This window comes from Andrena cerasifolii, chromosome 7 (assembly GCF_050908995.1).
Source record: "Andrena cerasifolii isolate SP2316 chromosome 7, iyAndCera1_principal, whole genome shotgun sequence".
Classification (NCBI taxonomy): domain Eukaryota; kingdom Metazoa; phylum Arthropoda; class Insecta; order Hymenoptera; family Andrenidae; genus Andrena; species Andrena cerasifolii.
In genome coordinates, this window is record NC_135124.1 from 9385100 (window position 1) to 9398311 (window position 13212).

The following is a 13212-nucleotide window of genomic DNA, read 5'->3' on the forward strand; positions in this document are numbered from 1 at the left end:
AAAAATCTTTCCCTTTCTTTCTTGGTCATTAGATCATACCTCCTGGCTTCGGCCAGAACGGAGCTTTTGGTCGGCGAGACGGATAAGTCTTCTCTCAGGATTCGGTGCCTCGCATCCATAATTAGGTTTGGATCAAGGAACGTCGTCTCTTCGTCCTTTACCATACAAAGTTTCTCCGCTGAGCGGAAGATCTCCACCTTCATCATCCGATCCATCAGATCGGTCACCTCGTTTATATGCACCATGATCGCTGCGTTTACCTTTAACTAGAATAGAAATTACGCTGTTACGTTTACGCAGATGTATCGAAAAGCCATGCCAGAGTCTTGTTGACGCGTTGTTGTTTCGTTGTTAAGGAAAGTTATGAAAGATACCTCCTGTGTACACGCAGGTGACCCTACCAACCCTATTCATAAATTAAGGGGTGGAAATAAGCGATGTAGGAGGGCGGGAAGCTATCGACTCGCCCCGTGTATCGCTCGACAGAAACGTTGCGAAAAGAAATGGTACTTGTTAGTTTATAAAATCGATTTTAGCCTAGCTTATATCGATACTTGAACGGAAATATCAATTATGAATGAACGGGGATTATTTAGAGGTTGGATAATAAAGGCAGTTGATTAGAAATGAATTTAATCTCGGAAATCGCGATGCACTCGGAAATTCGCGTAACACCGATTTTCTCCGTCAGTTCGAAAGTTTCCCGCCATTTCAGTGGTGCTCAGTCAGCATTATGAAGCTGATAACGTCGATTGTTGACGAACCAGTCTGCTGCAGCAGGTGCATCACAGGGAAAAAAGTGCATCGACTTCGAAAACTTATGTATCGAAGATGGTAAGTCTTCCATTTCGTAGGACACATATGCTCGGAGCGTTGTACGCCCGCTTTCAATCTATCGCGAGCGTTATCGCCCCTTATCAGCGATCCTAAAATCGTCCGAATGCAATCGTTGTGGTTAAAGAATTGCAATCTCTTTGCTCTTATTCGCCCCACGATAGCAGAGCTAACTGTATTTTCAAAGCACAATTTTAACAGGTAACAGACGTTGTCATATCGCTGGTACACGACGAGAAATAAAATGAATTCAAGGGGCCCTCCTGAGGGGGGCCCTATTAACTCCTTTGAGATTCAAAACATTGATAAAGTGTCTGACACTTCTGTAAATTGGCCCACCGATCATACCCTTCCCTCGTCGGTGTGCGAGCAGCCGAGAAAAATGAATAACAAGCTGTTGTTCTTGACTGTAAGTAAAATTCTCATGGTTGCGTTATCTTCGGCTACGTTTCCCTGCGACGGACAATACTTGGAATGATTTTGTTATTAGGTGGAGTACGTGGAAGATCAATCCCGAGAGTACTCTCGCCTGTTTCCAACATACGAGCAGGTTTCCTTTTCCCCTAGAGCGTCTTCCCCTCTTTCCGATTTCGAGCACCGCGTCAGTCCTCTTGATCCGAATATGAGTTCAGCCGCTAGGTATTCACCTACTCCGGTACAACTCCCACCGTCTCCGTTTCATAATTCTGTCGTTGTCCTACAAGGTTCGGCCTCCCCTTTAATATCACCGCCTGAATCCACCGAAAGAACGAACGTTAACTATGTCTCCCAATTGACGCATCCGATCGACGCACAGACTGTGCAGCAGGCGGACAACTCTGCCGACTTTGTTGCCAATGGAAATGAGGAGCAATTGGTCTCTAGCGTCGGCACTGAACTAATTCTGATGCAAGGTAATCGCCGCTGCAATGTTATCGTTAAGCGAAACGCGATAGATCTTGTGGCGTAACTGTGAATTGTATTTGCAGAATCTAATGCTGGATTGGAGCCATCGGCAGCTCCGTTGATGCTGACAGGAATGCCAAGTACAGATTTTACATTAAGCAGAGATTTTCTTGTCATGCAAGACGATCAACTGAATGTCATGAATTCATTTAAAGCTCAGAACCTTGATGTAGAGGATTCTACGCTTTCGTCGGCTGCAGGGAATTCGAACAAAGAGAACAATACGAATCCTTTAACCGTTTCGAAAAATCAGAAAGCGAATGAAATTTTGTTGCATAACGAAGAAAAGAAGGATGGCGAAAAGCAGAATGTTAGACGCTCTAAGCGCCGTATAAACGACAAAAAGAATTTATGTGCGTAACTTCATTATTTTCGTTATCCTGTTAATGTAGTACTAAGCGTAAACTATTCTCTAGGTTGCGACGAATGCGACGATGTCTGTACCGGGGACAATTGCACTTCGCATAATGTATGCACGATAGCAGATCAACCTGTACCATCTCGGGCTATAGCAACACTGCCAGGATCCTATCTTTCCATAAACAAATTGTCCAGCTCCGAAATTCTGTCAGGTGGATTCGATTATGGAGTATGTGCGAAGCGTTATATACAAAAACGTACTCAGTTTGGTCCTATAGAAGGTATATTATATCCCTATGATGGTACACCATTTAAAAATGAATTACCATTACTTTACGAAACCGAGGACGAAGAACTGCTAAAAGTAGACGTTTCAAATGAAAGTAAGCGCTGATAGATTTCAGAGTACTGTTCTATATATTTAGAGTTTTAAAGTAAAAGGTATGTTACTGTCATTACAGATGCTTCAAATTGGATGCGTTTCGTTAGACCGGCATTATCATATAAAGAACAGAACTTAGTAATTTGTCAACAACGTGACGGAATAGTGTTTTTGACTACAAGAAGCATCTTGCCAAAGGAAGAATTAAAAGCTGGGCCTAGTATCGATTATGCGAATCGTAGGAATTTAACCGCCCTGAAACCTGTACAAGAAACCAAAGATGACAAAGGTATGCAAGATTTGTAATAGTATAATATTTCAGATTATATCTATTTATCCGTGACTTCGTATTACAGAGCCGAAAAATCAATTACCTGCTTGGCCTCGGCTCGAGGGTAATCACTCTCGTCGCGTGAAAGTGTTTCGCGGCAGAAATTTAAAAGAGAAGGAGAACTCGAGGCAAAATAACTCTAAGGAATGGAAATGTTCAGTTTGCGGTTTGATTTTTAAGAAGCCGCTTTTGCTTAACATACACACTCTTAGTCATGGTAATGACAAAATGAAGCACAAAATTCAATCTACCGCTTGCCCGCAGTGCGGGCTACAGTTTCAGAAGCAAAAAGAATTGATTAACCATATCTCGCAACACGGGAGATTGTCTCTAGCGAAGGCGAAAAGAATGAGTTCTCTGTCTACGTATAAGTGTTCGATGTGTTACAAACGTTTTGCTACGAAAGTACGATTGCAACAGCACTGTCTGGTGCACGGTGCTGAAGACCAAAAACCACTGCCATGCAATATCTGTTTCAAAAGATTCATGAATAATTCAGCACTGTCTTGCCATTTGAAAACGCATCGAGGTAAATCATACTTCTATCGAATAATTTGACGTAGAAAAAAATATGTGTATGTATATATATATTCTCTTTTATTCAGAAACCAAGCAAGTGTTTGAATGTCCAATGTGTCGGCAACTGTTCAGTCAGAGTATCACATTGAAGGAACACATAGAAACTCATAAGAAGGAAGACGGCACCTTTAGCTGCCCCTACTGCCAAAGAATATTTATTAAGTACTCAGTTATTCGTAAGCACATTAGAGCGCATCATTGCGAAAGAAAGCACAAATGTCAAGTTTGTGCGAAACGATTTGCTACCGTCGACAAGTTGCAGATGCATCTACTGAAACATTCTGATCATAGGTAAACTAACATTATTTATTTATACATCACGAAAGTGCATACTGCATAATATTATATGGTAACTTTATTCCTCTTACAGAGAATTTCATTGTGCAAATTGCGGCAAACAGTTTAAAAGGAAAGACAAATTAAAGGAGCACATGACGAAGTTGCACAATTCGCAAACGGCGACTGAAGAGCAAATGTCGCAAGTTACGCAAACTAAAAAATTCGTTCCAAAGGTACACTTGTACTGTTGTCACGTGAAACATTTCATAACGCGTTTAATAATACATTTTATTGCATATTATTAACAGATTAACCCTAACGATTACAATCGTTTCATTTATAAATGTCACCAATGCCTAGTAGGCTTTAAACGAAGGGGGATGCTTGTCAATCATTTGGCAAAACGCCATCCCGATGTTGCGCCAGAATCTGTACCAGAACTAAATCTACCAATTTTACGCCAGACCAGAGATTATTACTGTCAATACTGCGACAAGGTTCGTACAACTTATCGGTAGAACAAGGTGGCTTGCATTTAACTGATATGCTTTGCTTTTACGTTATTTCCTGTCTAAAGGTCTATAAAAGTAGCAGCAAACGTAAAGCACACATCGTGAAGAACCATCCAGGAGCTGCTTTACCACCAAGTAATAGACAAAAGGAGTCCGATTATTCTGACTTACCGAATCCAACATTTAGTCAGACTGTCGGTAGTATTACAACTACGCCTCAGGGCTGTCAATGGTGTCACAAACAATATGCTAGCAAGGTGCGTTTTAAGTGTTGTAAATCTTGTTCACGCGATAGTGCTTCAGAAAATTGTGAAACCCGATACATTCGTTTACTATTGCAGGCGAAACTTTTACAGCATCAACGGAAAAAGCATTCGACTTTGATGGAGCCTGCTGATCAAGTACCGCGGTCACGCAATCGGCAGCCGCACAATCAGAATCACCCCCCTGTACTGGTGGAAGATCATTTCGTTCTGTCCGATTACATCCAAGCGTGCGACACGAGTTCAGATTTCTTTAAACCGAAAATAATAAAAATATCCGACGACGTTGATCTGATAAGTAACGGATTGGAGCTCGTTGGGCAGCAATTTGTTCGTATGCGCGACATACGCTGAGAAGAACCGTGGCAACCTCGACGCGAGGTTTTGTCAGTTTACTGAGATATGAATCTCATAAATTTGTGCACAGCGAAGGAGCGCTGTTGCTTGTTGCTGTCGTTGCCAAATTAGGGCGTCGTTGCCCGCGTGGGAGTAATCGATGCTCCGCTGGGAGATATTTGGGGCGCAGCTTTGTTGGCGCCGGTGCGAAACACTTGGCGCTATTTTGTTGGTTGTGTGATTGACAATGACGCCCACGGGCGTGACCCAGGCGTCACTTTGAACAAATTTGTTGGAACGGAGTATACGCTATTTTGTGAAAACTTTGAGCCTATGGGCAAACGCAGAGAACGAAGATTTAAATCTAAAGTACACAATGGAAACACACGAACATGGAGATTTAAGACTAAAATACAACGGGAAGCATGTAGTTGTTGAGATCTTTGCTCAAGGCATTACAAAGTACAGAGCACAGAAAAAGGTAGAGCCAGGCCCTTGCGCTGTTGGTACATCGCTGACACGTTAACTCTAGTAGTTTATTTTGAAATCTTGGAAATGCTGCAATTCGATGTGATTAAATTATGGATGTTAGAGCGGTCAAATTTGAGCTTCAGGTTTAAAGTGAAATTTAAACTCGGCTTGAATTTGGAGAACACGACTCCTCCGAACCTTAGACCAGTGTAATCTCGTCTATACGATGTGATTCCATATTTTTTTTCTCATAGACCTGATCGTAGTATCTACGTGTCACGTTTGGCTTCGATGATAAAGCAATTGTCTGTAGATTACACGAGGTGTTGTAGTCTATAAAGGATCGCCAATTCACTTTTACTCTCTCGTAACTTTCTGTCAATTGCTCGTATTCTATCATTCTCGTTTAGAGGAAGATGTCTGTATTTTCGATCTTTGGCTCCCAAAGAAAACGGATTCTTTTTCGCGAGATCAGCGAGATCAGGACGACTAGATTCATTCGCGCGACGCAGCGTGACAGTTTCACATCCATCGCATTCATCGAATTGAAATATCTGGTTGAAATTGAAGGTATTAATAGTTACTTAGACAAGGAAAGCTTTTGTCTTTGTAATTTTACGATGCATGTAAAATTGGTAACATCGAGATAACGGACATGTGCACACTTTACCAGCGCATCAAATTCCCCGTGAATGCACCGAATGCTGCACACGTTACAGACCATTCTGTCCGAAGAGTAACTCCGTAAATTACAGATTGGCAACTCAACAGATCCGAAATTTATTTTACATGCATTATGTACACATAATATGATACGTATTATGGAAAAGCGAAGACAAAAGAGTGCATGTTTGTTAATGTTGTTGAGTACATGGAGAACTGTAATTGTAAACATGACTTAAATAAAGTTACTCGGTGACTGAGCGACGCACGATTTACTGTACCGGAGATCTAGGACTGAGGTGTAAACGATGCGGCAATAAAATGCCTGTAAGTGCATTTCACGCATGATACATATATACAACGAAGTAGTAGATTAAAAATTCTCCACTAGATTAAGTTGCTACAAGAATAATTCATATTTCTCGCTCTATCTAAAACTAGCACGCTTCTCTGTCACATGAACTAGAAGACCAGAATCTGTTTACCGATTCTTGGAAACTTTGCTTTTGAACTTTTCACTAACGATAGCCAAAGGGCCGACGGCATCAGGCTTAAGAACACCCGCGTTGGACACTGTCGCGATCGAGCTAGTCCCTTTCTGCACCTGAGCCATCTCTTGTAACTGTTTCTGCATTACAGTCAAAGTAACCTTGTTCGCCGAGAAGAAGTCCTGCATAGAAATCAGCTCTCCAGACATCCTTCTAGGCGTTCCAAAGTTATCCCCTTTAAAGGAATCTCTTCCGACTATTCTCGTCCCTCTCCTCTTCGAAAAGTACGTCGTGGACACGGAGGACTTCCGTCTCGGTAAATGTGGCGCAGCCATATCCTGATTTTCGCATTGAATCTTTTGTATAACGTAATTTAGTCCCTGTTTTATCACGATCGACGTCACGTTCAACAGGGAGTAGGTGCAACAGCACCCGGCCAGCAGGAATATAAAGTTAGCGACACGGTACCTGCGCGCGAAGGGACATAAAGCAGCGGCTGCAAATAAGTGTGGAGGGAAGTCATGCGGCAACTCACCAATGGATATAAGGATAATGCGTTTTCTCTGTGCTGACGAAGTCTCCGAAGCCGATGGTCGCGAAGCTGACGAAACAAAAGTAAAGGGCGTCGAAGTATTCCCAATCCTCGAGGGGAGCGTAAACCGCGGCAGCGCAACTGGCCACGGCACAACAAGCCAGCGATAGGTAGAGCATGACCCAGTATACGCTCGGTTTCCACTGGTCCATATCCAAGTCATCGGCATCGTCGTCAAGTATGTCTGGCAAAGAAGCCTTCCGACCCTCGGGCGCCTTGAAGCTACGCCGAGACGCCAGCGAGTTCTTCCGGATGCGACTCTTTAAACGGAGCATGTGCACGCTGCGCAAAATCCAAGCGAGAAAAGTGATGACCCGTTCCAGAAACAGGTTGAAGAATAAAATTCCACCTGTACCAAAATTGCATATAATGTACAACGGTTCTTATCGTTAACATCGACCGAACGACTCCGCTGTATTATTACCGGAACAGCCAAAGAATCCATAGAGAACGGCGACCACTTTGCCTGCCGTCGTTTGCGGCGTGGTGTTTCCGTACCCTAGAAAACGGATCTGGAATCAGATCTGTAGCTCCCTAGAGTCCGTTGGAATCACGAGCGTACGCGTAATGCAGAATACCGAGCCGAAAAGGGCTTGGAGAGGATAACTGGAAGACTAGGTCGCAAGTTATTAACATTCTGGAATTTCCTGCAAGATTCTTGCGCGTGCCGCGGGCGACGACCCTTACCGCTTTTATTCAACTACTGTTATGACCAAGTTTCGCGAGATAATACGGCCGCCAATGTGTTGGCACCAGCCGGACGATCGGAAAATACCCGAACGCACAAGATACGAAGTATATGGGGCGAATGTTGCAAATCGTTTCGCAATAATTGTTGACACGCTCGTACGTACGAGTTTCCCAAAGAGGAATGAAAAAGGATAAAGGCACGATTAAGATAAAGTACCGCGTACGCGTTTCGCGCTCCACTGACCCATTATTCCGGTTCACTTGCGGCACAAAAACGTTCGGTCTTCCAAATAGGCCACGGTGGATCTCTTACCGATCGTAGAGACGATGGTACCCACAAAGTGAAAGCTTCCAGGGAAATCCCATCGGCGGCTTTTGTTGATGATGCCGGAGGATGAAGCGTTCCCGTACGCGTACAATAACTCGTCCAGCCTTTCAAGAGCGATTGGGCTGCTTTGCAAGTGATGCCTTCGAAAGGTATGGTAAACGCGCCAGAATTCTGCGGCCTGCGCGGTAAACGGAAATGGTCCGAGTCACGAGCATCGCCAGAGGTAACTTTAAAAATTAAGTAAGAATTGGGAAGGGCGGTGTGGTGTTCGTACCTGTCGCGTTTCAAGATCAGCCTCCAGCCGTTGAAAGAGCGCAGCGCCGGCGAGCATGTACACAGCCAGGACAACGAAGAGAAGGATGAACCTCGCGTTGTCCTCCCCGAGGCAAGTGCACACGCACATCACCGGTGATTCTCATCTCTCTCTCTGGACACAAGTGGCTGGACGCGATCCCCACCTTAACGCCCTTTCATTCGGGTCGGCGCAAACTCGGCGACCAGCGTCCAACAAGATCTACAGACCCGTCGTCCACGAAGGTTACAAAGATACATCATTCACAGGCCATTCCGAATTCGCGGTTTTAAATACGCAATCGATCTTCCAGGGTGTATTTTTAGTCGGTTCATTTAGCTGCGTTCATCTCGTTGGCCACTTTCACTTGCTTTCAATTTGTATTAGAATAGTACCTACATCAAGGAACTTCGATTGTGACCCGCCAGTCTCGCCATTATTTAGTTCCATAATGTAACTGTGAAAAGAAACGATTCATAAACCAAGCCGCAGAAAATGTAGGACGGTGTTGCGCGGAAACCGCTGAAAGAGGATTCTTTGACACGCTAAAAATAGAAACCGAATCCGTGTACAAAACGCGTCCTTTTTTGTGGACAGGGGTTTAGAGTAAACACTCCACATAATGCTTTCATGGCTAGTTCGGATCGCGCCCTTGGACTTGCGACGGTTCCGTATCAACCTTGCGCTTTGATTTGCTGTCGCGTCTCCCAAAGAAAGTTAGCACGCGATAAGATTGACAAAGCGAGCGCGGGGATAGGGTTTTGCCAGGATATACGAAAGTAAATTATACTGAGTTTATAATAAAAATAGAGTTTGTTAACAGTTCGTTGTAGGCGATCTAACGGCGTTACGATCTTTATATAAATACTGCAAACTAGGCACATTGACTCTTACATCGAAATACTTGTAGGTACATGCGTATAAATCTATGAAATTCATAACATTCGCATTAGCTACTATAATACTATAAGATACGCTATCCGAGCGAACGGATCGCGCGACAACTTTTACACATTCAACGGATTCACTGCCACGGTGCGGATCGTCAGTGCCTCGTTTGTGGGCCCTCCTCCAATTTCCGCCAAACCACCTGAAACGGGCGTTATCGAAACAGTTATTATACATAGATCTTACATCCGTATTCGTGCGAGTATCCGCGTTACACCAGCTTCGCTAAGAGAACTTACATTACACATTTCTCTAACCAAAGCCTTCTCCCCGTCGTGGCCGCCTTCTCTTTCAAGCTGTTCTCTGACTTCGAGAACCTGAAGAGCCCGTACCACCGCTTCTGGTCGACCTCCCAACTGAGGATTCTCCCCCGGGCTATTTGGATTTTCCCAGATCTCGCCGGGCGTTATTTCCCATCCCTGCGCGCGTGCCTGTAGAACACTTTTGTCCTCTTCGAGTTGCTTCACCCGTTGCTCCAGGCTCCTCACGTACTGCATAGTTTGATCTGTAAATCACGCTCGGATCCAGAGATCTATTCGGCGACATTCGGATAAAAGTCAAGCGTCTGTGCCTCTCGGGGAAATTACCATTGAACGTTGAGGCGTGCCTAGGTCTCGGGGGTGCAGTCTCTTCGGCGTTGGTGCTTGAGCTCGAGCCGTCCCCGTCGTCCCTCTGGCCTCCTCCTCGTTCCTCGTCCAGGTAAAGGCACAGCTCCTTCAGCTCGAGATTATCCTTGATCAGCTCCTGCTGCTTATTGTCCAATTGACGCAACTTGTTCTGATAAGCGGACACCTCTTGGCGCATAACACTTGCCGTGTACCTTCCGAATCTCTGCCATTCCCTCGCCAGCTTGCGTCCCTTCTGGCGATCATCGTCCAGAAAGCAACAGAGGTCCCTCAGCTCTTGATTGTCGTCGCTTAGTCTTTGGTTTGCCTCCTTCAACGCTCGCAGCTCGTTCAGCTGAAATCACATGTGCTTTTCAAAGAAACGGCATCGATCGCATCCACCTCGCAATCTCCTCGACCTTCCCCGGTTGAAAAGCGCGCGACGCGACGCCCGCTGCGATCGTTCGCGATCAGTCTCACGTGTGCGTGACTGGTTGAAATTACGATGGTGGACCCGACCCGCGTGACCTAGAACAGCTTCCAAAACTTCCGTGTGACGTGTTTAAGATCCGTGATGGCATCTTTCCGCGAAACCGTGCAATAAGAAGAGCAAAGTGATCGAGCGAATACTTGCTCCACTACTTTCATTCTATTAACTGAAACCCGATCGGCCACGTGCGTCTTGCGCAGGATTTTTCCACCCGAGCATTGTCGATCTACGCAAGAATAAGCTCGTCGCCTGTTTCCGAGGCTGAATAGGAAGGTGGACACGCGCGAATAGCCGAATACACGTAAAGGCACCACTCACCAAGCTCTGTATCTGTCGGTTCTGCTCAGCGGCGAGCCTCGCGATATCGCTCTCGGTCTTGCGGACGAACTTGAGCATCTCCACGGGTCCGAGCCGGAGGAACTCGTCGTCGGTAATCCTCTGCCTGATCGGCGCTGTCTGGCCAGTGTTTACCGTGGGAGGATACTGACCGTTAGGCGGCAAGTACTGACCTTGGCCGACCTTGGCTTGGAGGTAGCCGTGCGGCTGAGTTTTCGGGACGGCCGAGGTCAATGGAGCGTTACCGCCTTGAGGATGATGTCGATGCTCTATCCTCGGCGAATATTTGCTCTGGGCATCCTTCTGCTGCGGCGCCGGTCGCGGTTGCGACGCTTGATGATGAGTCAAGGCCACGGCCGGACCTTGAACGGCACTCGACACGGAAGGACCTGTGCCGAACTGAGGATGATTCTTCAGGATGCCGGTGGACGGCTGCGGCGGCGGTTGATATCGCGGTGGCGCTTGCTCCACTGCAGCTGACTTGATCACGTGCGATGAATACTGCTGCTGCTGCTGCTGCTGCGGCTGGGACTTACTCTTATTGGACATCGCGGCTAATTTAGCTCCAGGCTGTGCCGTGTCCCATTTCAGAAAGTCCACCACCGTGGCTTCTTCCTTCGTGCCGGCTCGTCTCGTTCAACCCGCTAAAATCTGGGTCACTGTGCGGGGTCCCCCTTTCTCTCACTCTCCTGCACTCCTCTCTCTTTCTCTCTCTGTCTCTTTCTCTCAAGATCGGATTTACTACTTAAGAGCTGGCCCGTCCGATAGACGCCTTACCTTATCGTCCGAGGGGCCCACCGTTCCGAACCTCTTTCCTGCTTTCACACTTCTCTTCGTTCGTCTCGCTTGCCACTGTTCCGTAGCTCTCTAGCACGTCTCGCGTCTTCTCCTACACACGAAATTGCCGCGCACTTTGTCAATGTTATCGCTGATTCTTCGCCAGTGTCGCCCACTCCTCCGAAATGTACGATCGCCGTCTTCGAGGAATCGTAGACACGAGCGACCGCAAGCCGATGACAGGCCTCTTATCGTCGAACTCACCGATGGTATCGAACGGTTCCCCGGGTGCTGGGGGTCCGCGAGCAGCGGTTGGCTTCCGTGGCGGTATTAAAGAGTCGTCGTCCTCGCACTACACCGTAACTGCGAACGATCGCGCGGTACGCTCGCATTCCATCTGTCAACGGCGGTCGGGCGGACGCGTGCAGGCATAGTTGTACGGGTGGGTTTCACTGGACAGTCGGAGGCTTGTCTTTCGTTACGAAATCCCGAGGATACTAGCGATATCGCACTGGCGAGAGGTAATGTGCTCGGTCAGGCCCCCGTTTTTCTCGCTGCTGGCCCGCCGCCGTCGCCGCATTTCACAAGTCACAGTGCCGTAACACCGAGTGGGGCATTCCAGTGAAACCTTGTCGTCCGTGACCGCACCGCGACGTATAGGCTTTCACGCACCTCCTGCTCGATCGTTAATCGATTAGTAGTCCGTATTCCACACCGTCCGCGATCTATAACCTCTCCCTTTAGTCCCCGGGATCCAGAAGACGACGAAACGGATCGATCAGTGGACGGGAGCGACGATCCTACGCGCACGAGTCTCTTGCTTTGCCATGTCTGGCGTGCACCACCGCGTCCAGTCACACAGACGATCGCGTCGCGGTCATCTTCTATAACGACGGACCCTGCCCGCCCACCGGTACCTGGACCGACGGTGACGAGGGTAGATTCGCGTGGAAATCGCGCACTAGCAATATGGCGACGACCGGGGGCCTGGGATCCCAACAACGATTGCTGAAGACGCTAGGGCTTTAAGGTCGCTACGCGGGAAGCCAGACACACCTCTGATTGGACCATCCTCCACTTTTAGGAGGGGATTTAACAGCGTGTTTTACCTCGTGGGAGGTTGAAAGGAAGAGAATCTGGCGATTGTGAGGGGGGCCCTGGTCACGGTGCACCGGCTCTCCTTTCATCCTGGACTTCATCCCTTTGAATGTCAACGTAACGGGCACGCTTTCGTAGATCCCTGGACCAACTGACAACAGAGAGATGTAGGGAGTAGGTACGATGTGTCATGCGATTCCTCCGATCGTGTGGGATAAGTAGACTTCTGCTAGGAGCTCCCAAATATTCTTCAAGCAATTGAAATACCTGTGGCGAGTAATGGGTGAGCGTTTGCGAGCATGAATTCCTACTTTGAGATTACGATATCTCCCTGGACATTGCAGGTCGTACCTTGAACGCGGCAGGTGCTTAAGCTCCTTGCGCCAGGGGCGGTGATCTCTGGAAATATTCTACCTGCCGTGCTACGAATACGGTCAGGTTACTCCCGTGCTCTTTCCCTTTTTCCACTTCGTCGTTCTGCCGTAAATCGGCTCGGTACAGGTAGAGACCCAAATAATTCTCTTTAAATCTGGATCGCCCTGTGGAGAATCGAGATGTTTCTTTCTTCGTTGAAATTTGAAAGCCGACATTTTCGAAGTAGAGAGTTTCAATG

The 13212-nt window shown here is 46.9% G+C and overlaps 4 protein-coding genes across 6 annotated transcripts in view; 1 reads left to right on the top strand and 3 right to left on the bottom strand.

Moving 5' to 3' along the window:
* Positions 1–634, bottom strand: part of LOC143371733 (uncharacterized) — a 3384-nt gene extending 2750 nt beyond the window's left edge. The window contains exon 1 of the mRNA XM_076817250.1: positions 40–634. Within this exon, the coding sequence (XP_076673365.1) occupies positions 40–245 (206 nt within the window). The 5' untranslated portion in view covers positions 246–634. The remainder of the gene's footprint in view (positions 1–39) is intronic.
* The window catches only part of LOC143371725 (PR domain zinc finger protein 10), a 13278-nt gene extending 7062 nt beyond the window's left edge, over positions 1–6216 (top strand). Inside the window, exons 1-12 of one of the 3 annotated variants that reach the window (XM_076817226.1) lie at positions 638–834; positions 1036–1243; positions 1325–1727; positions 1803–2132; positions 2196–2522; positions 2601–2810; positions 2878–3381; positions 3458–3722; positions 3802–3943; positions 4019–4207; positions 4288–4479; positions 4564–6216. In XM_076817226.1, coding sequence (XP_076673341.1) covers positions 1079–1243; positions 1325–1727; positions 1803–2132; positions 2196–2522; positions 2601–2810; positions 2878–3381; positions 3458–3722; positions 3802–3943; positions 4019–4207; positions 4288–4479; positions 4564–4839 — 3003 coding nt within the window. In that variant the 5' untranslated portion in view covers positions 638–834; positions 1036–1078 and the 3' untranslated portion in view covers positions 4840–6216. Of the gene's footprint in view, positions 1–637; positions 835–1035; positions 1244–1324; positions 1728–1802; positions 2133–2195; positions 2523–2600; positions 2811–2877; positions 3382–3457; positions 3723–3801; positions 3944–4018; positions 4208–4287; positions 4480–4563 lie in introns of those variants that run through there. The other 2 variants (XM_076817228.1, XM_076817227.1) reach the window with 2 other exon arrangements.
* Positions 6217–6361: 145 nt separating this feature from the next.
* Positions 6362–8456, bottom strand: LOC143371746 (potassium channel subfamily K member 13-like). The gene is made up of 5 exons (XM_076817319.1): positions 8328–8456; positions 8039–8231; positions 7460–7534; positions 6979–7384; positions 6362–6911 (listed from the first exon to the last, which is right to left on the bottom strand). The coding sequence occupies exons 1-5, from the start codon at positions 8454–8456 to the stop codon at positions 6437–6439; spliced, it is 1278 nt and encodes a 425-aa protein (XP_076673434.1). The 3' UTR covers positions 6362–6436.
* Positions 8457–9125: 669 nt separating this feature from the next.
* On the bottom strand, positions 9126–12765 carry Ccdc85 (coiled-coil domain-containing protein 85). The gene is made up of 4 exons (XM_076817320.1): positions 10707–12765; positions 9881–10253; positions 9533–9798; positions 9126–9435 (listed from the first exon to the last, which is right to left on the bottom strand). The coding sequence occupies exons 1-4, from the start codon at positions 11271–11273 to the stop codon at positions 9391–9393; spliced, it is 1251 nt and encodes a 416-aa protein (XP_076673435.1). The 5' UTR covers positions 11274–12765; the 3' UTR covers positions 9126–9390.
* Between the last annotated feature and the right edge of the window lie 447 nt (positions 12766–13212).

Bases quoted from the DNA above. Each gene is read 5' to 3' on its own strand.
- LOC143371746 (XM_076817319.1), bottom strand. From the start codon at position 8,456: ATGTGCGTGTGCACTTGCCTCGGGGAGGACAACGCGAGGTTCATCCTT. The intron at 7,385-7,459 runs GTAATAATACAG...ATTTTGGTACAG, and splicing joins TGGATTCTTTGGCTGTTCCG to GTGGAATTTTATTCTTCAAC. The intron at 6,912-6,978 runs GTGAGTTGCCGC...CTTCGCGCGCAG, and splicing joins CATTATCCTTATATCCATTG to GTACCGTGTCGCTAACTTTA.
- Ccdc85 (XM_076817320.1), bottom strand. From the start codon at position 11,273: ATGTCCAATAAGAGTAAGTCCCAGCCGCAGCAGCAGCAGCAGCAGCAG. The intron at 10,254-10,706 runs GTGAGTGGTGCC...ATGTGATTTCAG, and splicing joins ACCGACAGATACAGAGCTTG to CTGAACGAGCTGCGAGCGTT. The intron at 9,436-9,532 runs GTAAGTTCTCTT...CGCCCGTTTCAG, and splicing joins TGGTTAGAGAAATGTGTAAT to GTGGTTTGGCGGAAATTGGA.